Here is a 12,313-nt window from a genome sequence, read left to right as displayed (position 1 = left end):
AGCAGAATTTGAAGAATGTGAGGGATTTATTTGGTGGGTATATCTCATTTAATAATAATAATGTTTATTTATATAGCACCATCATATTCCGCATCGCTTTACAGTTCTTGACATCATTTCGATCTTAGACAACACGCATAACTTTAAAGGGGTATTCCCATTTCACTAAATTGTTGTTATTGTTTTTATAATAAAAAGTACAATTTTCCAATATTCTTTCTGTATCAAATTTCAGATTTATAGATCTCTGCTTGCTGTCATTCTATGGAAAGCTTCTATGTTTACTATTAGTGAACAGAAATCTGACCATGGTTACACAGATGCACGGCTCGTTATATCACAGACAGTAATCAGAGCCGTGTGATATAACAAGCTGTGCACCTGTGTGACCATGGTCAGATTTCTATCCACAGGAAGTAAACATAGAAACTTTCAATAGAATGACAGCAAGCTGAGATCTAGAAAATTGTAAGGAATTGATATAGAAAGTACATTGGAATATTGTATAACTATTGTCATAAAAAGAATGACATACATTTTCTGTAATGGGAATACCCCTTTAAATTTACAGTTTAAGATGAATGTAAAGAATATTATTTATTTACAATATAAAATGATACAAATCTATAAACCATCCATGAAAAGGAAAGTTAGATTTTACCTCAAATATTTTGATGTCATCTGAAGACCAATCCTGCCTACGGACATCTTTCCAAGGCACCCGGAATTTTGTTTGTTCACTGTTTACCCATTCCAATCGTGGGTAAACTTTGCTGTCAATCTGACTGATGAGCCAAGGGACAATAAGAGGCTTCTGGGAGCTCATGTTTAGAGCCTCAAAGAGCTAGGGATAAATCAATGACAGTAACATGAAAATAACTTTAAGTCACAAGTTTTAACATTTTACATAATACATTTTAACCTTGAGAGCCAAATAAAATAGCTTGATGTAATTATTCAGGATCAACTGTTTTCAGACATTATCAAAAATTAAAACCTCCTGTACAAAATTTTTTTTAAAATTTTGCCTCCTGGTGCTAATAACTTTTTTATACTTTGGTGTATGGAGCTGTGAGTGGTGTAATTTTTTGTAACTTTTGATGATGTTGGGACTGTACAACCTTCTGATCGCTTTTTATAGAATTTTTTTTATATTTTTAAAAATGGCAAAAAAGTGGCATTTTCGTCTTGGGGTGCTATTTCATACCTAACTTTATATTAATATGACTTCTAGGGAAAGGGGGGTGAATTGAGTTTTTAGGTTTTTTTAATATAATTTTTTTAATAACTTTTTTATTATACTATTTTTCAGACCCCCTAGGGTACTTTAACCCTAGGTTGCCTGATTACTATAGTATGGCAGCAAATGGGGATTTTGAAATCAATGTGTTAAAACGAGACAGCCTCATGGCTGTCAGGGCAACCAATCGCTGCTACCTAATGACATCACGGGGAATGACAATCTTTACCATCGGATCTTTACGCATGGGCACCGCCATCTTTTTGAAGCCGCTGGCAGCTTTTGCCGGCGTCAATGTATGGGATAACAAGCACCGATTGCGGGTGTTACTGGTAAGTCTTTGCTGCAATATGCAGCAAAGACTTACTGGCTATGGAGAAGGCTCTGCCCGTGAGCCCTCTCCATGCACCTGCAGCAGACCCGTGACGTGCTATTAACCTGCCTCTTTTTTTTTTTTTTTTTTTTAATTGAAATAATTTGCAAAACATAGCAAACACAAAACAGTAGTAGCCCTGTCCATGGCAAATAGAAAAGCACCATGTCAAAACACAAGATATATGAGTTTTAAAACATTTTCATATCCTATTTCTTAACATATATGTACGTTAACAATAATAGAATATCCATCATATCATTTTCCCTATATGTCATGACCCCTAAATAAACCTGGGTTGGAACTCCACTGTTCCCATCTCTCCCTAAAGATTGGAAATTTTAGTTTCTCAATGGTTATCCAACGTTCGTATTGATAAAATGTATTTACTCTTGCTATTGTAGCTTTTAAAGAGGGACCTTGTACTTCTTTCCATTGTTGAGCTATTTCCATTCTTGCTGCACAGAGTATATGGGACACCAAATATCTTGATCTTTTTGGTAATGAATCCATGTTCCTTGTTAAAAGGGCTAACAAGGGGACTACCTCTTTTCCAACCACTCTATATAATTATAAATATATCCTCCAGAACTCCTGAACCGGTACATCACCACCAAGAGTGTAGAAAATTTCACACTAAACTGCAACCCTTCCAACACTGATCGCTTTCCTTACCACCGCTGAATTTATTTCAGTAATGCCATCTACACTCACCGGCCACTTTATTAGGTACACCATGCTAGTAACGGGTTGGACCCCCTTTTGCCTTCAGAACTGCCTCAATTCTTCATGGCATAGATTCAACAAGGTGCTGGAAGCATTCCTCAGAGATTTTGGTCCATATTTACATGATGGCATCACACAGTTGCCGCAGATTTGTCGGCTGCACATCCATGATGCGAATCTCCCGTTCCACCACATCCCAAAGATGCTCTATTGGATTGAGATCTGGTGACTGTGGAGGCCATTTGAGTACAGTGAACTCATTGTCATGTTCAAGAAACCAGTCTGAGATGATTCCAGCTTTATGACATGGCGCATTATCCTGCTGAAAGTAGCCATCAGATGTTGGGTACATTGTGGTCATAAAGGGATGGAATGGTAAGCAACAATACTCAGGTAGGCTGTGGCGTTGCAACGATGCTCAATTGGTACCAAGGGGCCCAAAGAGTGCCAAGAAAATATTCCCCGCACCATGACACCACCACCACCAGCCTGAACCGTTGATACAAGGCAGGATGGATCCATGCTTGTAGCCTCAGTTTCCTGTTCTTAGCTGAAAGGAGTGGCACCCGGTGTGGTCTTCTGCTGCTTTAGCCCATATGCCTCAAAGTTCGTCGTACTGTGCATTTAGAGATGCTCTTCTGCCTACCTTGGTTGTAACGGGTGGCGATTTGAGTCACTGTTGCCTTTCTATCAGCTGGAACCAGTCTGCCCATTCCCCTCTGATCTCTGGCATCAACAAGGATCAACATGGATGTTTTTTCTTTTTCGGACCATTCTCTGTAAACCCTAGAGATGGTTGTGCGTGAAAATCCCAGTAGATCAGCAGTTTCTGAAATACTCAGAACAGCCCTTCTGGCGCCAACAACCATGTCACGTTCAAAGGCACTCAAATCACCTTTCTTCCCCATACTGATGCTCGGTTTGAACTGCAGGAGATTGTCTTGACCATGTCTACATGCCTAAATGCACTGAGTTTCCGCCATGTGATTGGCTGATTAGAAATTAAGTGTTAACGAGCAGTTGGACAGGTGTACCTAATAAAGTGGCCGGTGAGTGTAGATGACAAAGAAGGACCTTAACATTTGAGTACATCAAGCATAAAGCCCCGATCTATCCGGTCGAAGGCTTTAGCAGCATCCATGGATAAAAATATGGTCGGAAGGCCATTCTGTTCTATTAGATTTAATACCTTCCGAATCGCATCAGTAGTTTGTTTCCCAGGCATGAATCCCACTTGATCTTGCTCTATTAAAACACTCATAACTCTCCTTAACCGAGTTGCTGTAACAGAGGCAAAAATGTTTTTATCCCCATTTAGCAAGGATATCGGCCTGTAATCTTACGGGGATTCCAGAATTTTATCGGACTTTGGTATTGCAACTATCAGCCCTCCAAGCATGTATTTAGGGATGCTTTCCCCTTATGCTATGCAATTGTATAATCTAACCATATGTGATGTGAGGATCTGACCAAAGTATTTATAATATCCATTGCATAGTCCATCAGGTCCCGCTGTTTTACCCACCTTCAATTTTGAAGTTACATCCAAAATTTCTCGATCTACAAAGGGTGTGTTCAATTCAGATTTCACATCCACATGTCATAAAGATTATACTTGTACAACAATTCCTTCAGATCTTTCCATTTATCTATGGATTGGGAAGATGTGTCACGCTCATTATCTACTGGAAGGTTGAAATCCCCCCCTATTATTACATTAAATTGCATTGCATTACTAATTCTGTTGACAGTTTTTTTTAAATAAATTCAAATTGTCTAAAATTTGGGGCGTATATATATATATATATATATATATATATTAATTAAAGTATAGTCTTTTCCATCGATTTTACAACACAAAATAAAATGTCTACTATCAGGGTCTACATATTTATTGGATAATGTGAAATTCACAGACTTGTGGACCAGAGGGATGACCCCCGCATTCTTTTTTGATGAATTATTAAACATCTGTGAGGGTACTTAGTATTTTCTATCCTAAAATTATTTTTAGCCAAAAGATGGGATTCCTGAACAAATACAATTTCACCATTGAACTTTCTTACTTCTTTCCATAATAAAAACCTTTTCTGGGGGGAGTTCAGCTCATTAACATTTAAAGATGAGACCTTAAGTTTCATGAGATGTGGCTAAAAAAATCCCAGCTGGCATTTATTTATTTTTTTCGGGGTCTTAAGTCAAGGTTGGATAATGCAAACAATAAAGCTAAGAAGAAAGAAATACGAGAAAGGAAATTAAAAAAAGGAAAAACAACAATAAAAAAGTACCATGATGACCGCAAACTTTGTTACCCCAAATTCAATTGGCATACACAGTTACCACCGAATAGGGGTTTTCTGTCTGTGGAAACACTAATAGGATTCTAGAACAACCCTATACCACCTAAAAGTCCTAGACCGACTGGACTTTATCCTATCTATTTGTTGAATGTAGTTCAGAACCAAAATAAGCAAAAGTAGAACAAACAGAAACAATATTGCAATATCCCTTTATCTAAGCATCAGAAAATGTTTGTTCCCTTTAATCAGGCATTGCTCCATTCTTCAGGGATTTTAACCGGGCCTGGTTCCTCTTATTGTGGAGGGTCATCTTTCTGGTCCATAAGGCCCCACAAAATACATTGTTCTATAGCCGCTTTTACTGTCAAACACATGTGCAAGATCCTATCCTGAATAATTATCAATTTTGCTGGAAAGGACCATTTGTAGCGCACATTTTTTCTACGTAAAATATCTGTTACTATTTTAAACTAATGCCCCTGGTGATATATCATTCACAATCTTTAGATCTTTACATTTTTCTGATAGTGATGTTAAGCTCCTTGTTGCTTTGTAGAATTCATCCTACATCTGGAAAAAGTGTTTTAGTACAATAACATCCCTTGAAGCTTCTTTCGGGTCTATTGTTAAATCCATATTAGATGCATTTGGGAGCACAGCTACCATTAGTTCCCAGATGAATCTTGTCAGCTGTTTATCTTTTATTGCTCCTGGAATCCCCCTTAATTGAAAATCCTCCATTTATTTTAATTTATTCTGGCATATTTACAACTCCTCCATATTCCCCGTTTTATCCAGCAACAAATTCTTCGTCACTATCGCATTGTGTTTTTCTAAAGCATCGGTTCTAGCTCCTATTGCGATCATTTCCTCTTTTATCTCTTGGACTGATGTTTTTAGATTTTCCTGAAGCAACCCAATATGTTTATTCCATCATCTTCTCTATGTTTCGCAATTTTTTTCAGATTTGCCCTGAATTGCCCCGGGTTTTTGCCGCACGCGATTGGATTGTGGCGCATCGGCACTGGCTTGCATGCGACACAAATCGGGGGGTGTGGACGTCGGACACCCCGACTGATTCGGACAAACCACGGAATTTAAAAACCAAATTGTGTCGCAAGATCAGCACTCACATGCACCGGGAAGGAAAAGGTGAACTCCGGCAGACCTCAGCGGGGGAAGCGACACATGCAGGAAATTGGACGCACAATCTTAGTGAATCGCGGCAGCTCCAAATCTTCATCGGACAATCCGGATAGGTGGCGTTAACGGGACGGGTAAGTAAATGTGCCCCAGTATCTGCTCAGGTTGTCTATTCTCAGTGAATTCTTGATTTTCAAAATAGTCTGTTAACTTGGAAGCTTTTCCTACCTGCTTATTTTGGCGATTTCTTGACAAAATTACAATGTATCTTCCCACATACACATAAACAAAGTAAAATCACTAGGGAATTCTTGTCCAGACTAGTGTAGGTCAATCAAGATCTCCAAACGCCACAAGATGTAGATATATTCAGTGAACGCAGTATAGTTTAGGTTAGAACATCCCGAGATTTCTCTCAACCAGTTCTCCATATGAGTATTAGTGAGCTACATCTACAAGGTTAGGCTACATTCACACGACCGTATGATTTCTCCAGTCCCATATTTGCAGGCCGTATGAGCCCGTATGTACGTGACGTTTTTCATCCGTATGCAGCACGTATGTAACCTGTATTTTATACGTCCCCATAGACTTCTAGGGCAAACGAAACTGAAATACAGGAGAAAATAGGACATGCTCTATATATTTATACGGCAAGTATACGCTACAGTACGCTACGGTGTCAAAACCGGCAATATAAATGGTTGGAGGTATTGTCCATTGAAATTAATGTGGCCGTATGTAACATGTAAAAAAACGGTACGGATATGGCCGTTTTCATACGTCCGTGTGAATGTAGCCAAGGCATGTCCTATATTTTTCCCGGTTACGGAGCGGTACGGTGCCGCTCCCGTAGGGCGCTGTGCGCCCATTGCCGTCTATGGGGGACGTATATCGGCCGTATATATATGTCCATCATATGGCAGTGTGAATGTAGCATCAGTCAAAATTCAAGATAAATAGTAACAGTTATATGAGGTTTACAGATTGACAAACAGACTTTTTGACAGCTATTTTTCTGCTATGGCTCCTATTGCCGTCTTAACACGCATAAGCAGGTGCGTTTTGTAAATGCAAATCTCTCTTCAGCAGTTGAAATGCGTTTTGAAACACACAGGCTGAGTGAGCCCTCTCCATGCAAGTCAGGTGTTTTCTGTATATTGCTGCAAACCCCCACTGGTAACACCCACGATTGTTGCGTGTGTTAACCCCATGACTGCCATCAGCAAAGCTGCCATTGGCAGTCATAAATTAAAATAAAATCAGTATTTGTTTCACTAACCCATTAGTTTGGGCAAATGTATTAGAAAGGAAGAAGACTAATGCAAAAAGTGTATAGGAATCCCACAAATGTAATATTAATAACTTGTATTATACAAAGATATGTAACAAAGCAATTTGACAGTACTGACCTAATATATTTCAGCCTTCAAGATGTTGCTGTCTATCAGTCTTCATTGGTTTCAAGTCTTCTGAAAACTAAAAAGCATTCCTTTTTTATAGCTGGTTAAGTTTCATTTTCTACAGTTCTGTATAATTTCCTGCTCCACCCACTTATTGTTATTTAACAGGATCTATGCATCTCTAGGTGGTGCTAAAGTCATTCTTATTCAGCATGGGACGAGAAGACTAACTTGTGGCTGTTCTAAAAAAAATTTTTTGTTAACAGTGAATCTCAGAAGGTTGACAGAGCAGAAATTGACCTAATAAATCATTAGTTTGTTGTAAAGAAGCTTCCAGATTTTAGACGAAGTGGGGGTGTGGGCAAAACTAAAATTGGGCCCCCCCAAAAAAAGCTATTTTATGAACAGTCACAGTCAGTAAGAGGCTTCTTTAGCCCTTCACAATAATAACACTTTGTAGTTACACACAGTAGTATGGTAAGCATCTGTAATATGGGACTGTTGGAAAATCAGTATGTATTAGCCTTCCTCAAGCTAGGAGGAGGAGGGGAATGGGAAAGGAGTTATTTACCAGCTGATCTACCAGTAATTAAGCTTTTATGGCATGACAGAGCAAGAAGTACAACAGGTGGAACAAGTTAGGTACATCATAAGAGCCAATAATGCGTGCCATAGAATGCGATTTCTTAAGGTGAAACATCCAGGGAAAGTGAGACAACTGCACTGCCCAGTAATATAGTTTGAAATTTGGAAGTCCCAGACTGGTGGTAGGCAGCAGGATAATAAATAAAAAACCATGGGTCACTTCCAAAGGCCTTGATTTCCTTACCAAATAAACCCATTTACAAAAATAAACCTTTAATGTAACTTAGTATTTAGTATTTAGTAACTTTAGTAATATATATACGGCTTATGAGGAAAAGTACAGAAGCAGCGGAGGGATCATATAAAATTAAAGCCCCTTTTAAAGTTCACTGCATGCACGCATCATAACCCATTGGCAAAAACTCACCTCCAGTACTTGGGTATCTCATTAAACCAGTCTTGAGCACCCTTCACCCCTCCCTCCTCTCAGGAATGGAACAACAATGGGTCCCCCCTAAATGAGAGAGCCACACAGCTATGCAGTTTTTGAAAAAAATTATATTGGTATTTAGACTGGCGATTGTAGCAAAACATACAGGATTTTGATTAGGAGGATCATCTTGACCAAATTTACACAGGCAGGAAGGGTCTGGTAGTACTGGTTGTTTTTCACAACACAACAAGGGGAACACGTTCTGCAGCTAGTAATCTATGACAGAATGCAGGGATGGCGCAGGCACTGGGCATACCTGGGTGAGTGCCGGAGCCCAGGGCTGCTGGGGGGCCCACATAAGGCTGTACATAATGAATCCATTGGGGGTGGGGAGGCTGTATATTAAATAACCATGAGGGGGCTGTTTGTTATGATAAATTAGGGAATATTTTAGGGAACAGGAGACTGTTTTAGCTTCTAAAATTGTAATGCTGCCACATGAGTTCCCTGCAAAGGGGCCCATTGAGGCTCTGTTGCCCAGGGGTCTACTGAAACCTGGAGCCGACCCTGACAGAAAGCATAGCACATACTCCCAGGTAGGTGATCTCTGAGGTCACCCTGAGAGGCTGGGCAGCTTCAGTAGCAGGGCCCAAGAAGTCAATATGGATGTGTGATTTAGACCAGTTGATCCTAAGTAGAGATGAGCGAGCACTAAAATGCTCGACTGCTCGTTACTCGAGTCAAACTTTTTCCGATGCTCGAGTGCTTGTTTCGAATAACGAACCCCATTGAAGTCAATGGGAGACTCGAGCATTTTTCAATGGGGCCAAGGCTCTGCACAGGGAAGCTTGGCCAAACACCTGGAAACCTCAGAAAATGATGGAAACACCACGGAAATGGACAGGAAACAGCAGGGGCAGCATGCATGAATGCCTCTGAGGCTGCCTAATCGCACCATTATGCCAAAATTATGGGCAATAGCATTGGGATGACAGAATGACCGAATGAGGCTAGATAGCATCTAAAACATCCAATAATTGACCCTGACACTATAGGTGGCGGCATGCGGAGGCAGCGGCAGCAGTGGCAGGCTAGTGAGCAGCATGGCAACATACCCAAAAATGGACTCAGGCTTCAAACCAATTTAAAAATTCCTTTTGGCGAGGATAACGTGTAGCACTGTACGTATCAGTATTTGGCCTGGTTATGGCGGCAGAGAGGAACCCAAGGAGGTGAGCAAGAAGCACTGAAATGATTTTCTATGTGAACAAAAGGTTGACGGTATATTTAGTCGATAGCACAGTATGGCGGCAACAGAGTGACCAAGTTCCATAACGTATCTGGTGAAACACCCGTAAAATGAGCCTCACACAGCTCGTTTGCTAAGGGGACGACATGTGGAGGCAGTTATGGAGACGACTTTTGGAGGCTGCTATGGAGACAACGTGTGGAGGCAGCTATCGAGACGACGTGTGGAGGCTGCTATGTAGAAGCAATGGGGACGGTTACGGCACCCGCGGTGAACGTAAGGAGGTGAGAAAAGCGGAGTGAAAAGATAGATTTTAGAGGTAAAAGGTTATAGTAGTAGATTAAAGTTGCTGCAGTTAAAATGATGTTAGTTGGATCTTGGGATGGAGTTGGCGGTCCGCTGCCAGGCGAGCTTTCGCCTGTCCAAGCCCCTGGCTCTCGGCTCCTCCCCACCCAAAATGGACCTGGGGGCCCAAGCGTTTACTTTGAAAAAATTATCATTTTCAAAGCAGGCGGGGGCTACAAACAGCATTTTTAAAAACCTTTTGTGTAAGATCAAGTGAAGTACTGTTCTTATAAGTATTTGGCCTGGTTATGGCAGGGGAGGGGAACGTAAAGTGTTGCACAAGTAGCGCTGAAATAATATCGGTCACTGATAAATGTTTGGCGGTATATTTTGTGGATAACACAGCAGGGTGGCGACAAAGTTTACAAGTTTGATGTGGAAGCCGTTAAAACAACCCCAAATTTTGCTGGACACAGGGGACAATGTATGGAGGCAGCTATGTGGACGACTTTTGGAGGCAGCTATGGAAATAACGTGTGGAGGCAGCAATGGAGACAACGTGTGGAGGCAGCTATAAAGACGACCTGTGGAGGCTGCTATGGAGACAATTAAATTTGGATAGTGCCTGTATGTGGCAGTCCAAAAAAGTTTTCAAAACAGAGGAGCGCGTAGGTGGCCCTCCAGAAAAATTAAATAGATATAGTACTATAGCCTAGAGCCAGTTGGCCCTGGCAAAAAAATAGCCAGTTGCCTCTGCTTTAGTGCACAAATAGGAGGAGAAGGAGGATAATGAGGAGGAGTGCATACGTGAGAATTATTCAGGTTGAGCTGCTTTCACCTGCTGGAGAATGGAAATCATGAGAAATCCATGCTTGATTCATCTTGATAAGTTTCAGCCTGTCAGCGCTGTCAGTCGACAGGCTTGTACGCTTATCGGTGATGATGCCACCAGCTGCACTGAAAACCCGCTCTTACAACACGCTAGCGGCAGGGCAGGCAAGAACCTCCAAGGTGTACAGCGCCAGTTCGGCCAGATGTCCAGCTTTGAAACCCAGTAGTTGTAGGGAGCTGTGTGATCATTTAGGACGATGGTATGGTCAGCTATGTACCCCCACACCATCTTTCCGTAAAGATCAGCCCTACTCTGCCGAGACTGGGGACAGGTGACAGTGTCTTGCTGGGGTGACATAAAACTGGCAAAGGCCTTGTAAAGCGTACCCCTGCCAGTGCTGCACAAGCTGCCTGCTCGCCTACTCTCCCTTGCTACTTGTCCGCAGAAGTACGCCCTCTGCCGCTAGCACTGTCAGAAGGGAAATACTGTTTCAGCTTGTGCACCAGGGCCTGCTGGTATTCATGTCCTCTCACACTCCTTTCCTCTACAGGGATGAGAGTGGAAAGATTTTGCTTGTACCGTGGGTCCAGGAGAGTGAATACCCAGTTATCGGTGCTGGAAAAAATTCTTTGAATGCGAGGGTCAAGGGATAGGCAGCCTAGCATGAAATCTGCCATATGTGCCAGAGTCCCAAAGCGCAAGAATTCACTCCCCTCACTGGCATGACTCTCCATTTCCTCCTCCTCCTCCAGCTCCTCTTCTTCTGCCCATAAAGCTGAACAGTTAAGGACTGAGCAATGGTCCCCTCTTCTGTGTCGCCAACATTCTCCTCCTCTTCCTCCTCATCCTCCTCCGATACGTGCTGAGAAACAGACCGGAGGGTGCTCTGGCTATCAACAAGGGAATCTTCTTCCCCTGTCTCTTGTGACGAGCGCAAAGCTTCCGACTTCATGCTGACCAGAGAGTTTTTCAACAGGCCAAGCAGCGGGATGGTGAAGCTGATGATGGCGGCATCGCCACTGACCCTCTGTGTTGACTCCTCAAAGTTAATCAGCACTTGACAGATATCAGACATCCACGTCCACTCCTCATTGTAGGCTTGAGGAAGCTGACTGACCTGACTACCAGTTCTGGTGGAAGTTGACATCTGGCAGTCTACAATCGCTCTGCGCTGCTGGTAAACTCTAGATAACATGGTTAATGTGGAATTCCACCTTGTGGGCACATCGCACAACAGTTGGTGAACGGGCAGTTGGAGGTGACAGTGTGCTGCCCTGAGAGTGGCAGCATCTGTGGTCGACTTCCTGAAATGCGCACAGATGCGGTGCATCTTCGTGAGCAAATCAGACAGATTGGGATATGTCTTGAGGAACCGCTGAACTATCAGATTTAACACATGTGCCAGGCATGGCACATGTGTCAGTCTGCCGAGTTGCAGAGCCGCCAACAGGTTACAGCCGTTGTCACACACAACCATGCCTGGCTTCAGGTTCAGCGATGCCAGCCATAGATCGGCCTGCGCCGTGATGCCCTGTAATAGCTCTTGGGCGGTGTGCCTTTTATCGCCTAGGCTCAGCAGTTAGAGCACCGCCTGCTGTCGCTTAGCGACGGCATTGCTGCTGTGCCTAGAGCTACCGACTGATGGCGCCATGCCCATGGATGTTAATTCGGAGGAAGAGGTGGAGGAGGGGTGGGAGGAGGAGGCATAGTAGGCCTGAGAGACCGTGACCGATGTAGGCCCTAC

General features: G+C 42.4%; 1 protein-coding gene across 1 annotated transcript in view; it reads right to left on the bottom strand.

The window, feature by feature from the left end:
• LOC140063990 (interferon regulatory factor 3-like) overlaps positions 1–7,324 on the bottom strand; it is a 76,749-nt gene extending 69,425 nt beyond the window's left edge. The window contains exons 1-2 of the mRNA XM_072110344.1: positions 7,195–7,324; positions 662–844 (exon numbers count right to left, since the gene is read on the bottom strand). Of these exons, the coding sequence (XP_071966445.1) occupies positions 662–826 (165 nt within the window). The 5' untranslated portion in view covers positions 827–844; positions 7,195–7,324. The remainder of the gene's footprint in view (positions 1–661; positions 845–7,194) is intronic.
• Positions 7,325–12,313: the final 4,989 nt, after the last annotated feature.

The sequence above is a fragment of the Engystomops pustulosus genome, chromosome 6 (assembly GCF_040894005.1).
Source record: "Engystomops pustulosus chromosome 6, aEngPut4.maternal, whole genome shotgun sequence".
Lineage (NCBI taxonomy): Eukaryota > Metazoa > Chordata > Amphibia > Anura > Leptodactylidae > Engystomops > Engystomops pustulosus.
Note: the sequence above shows the minus strand (reverse complement) of the source record. Positions and strands in the feature narration are given on the sequence as shown.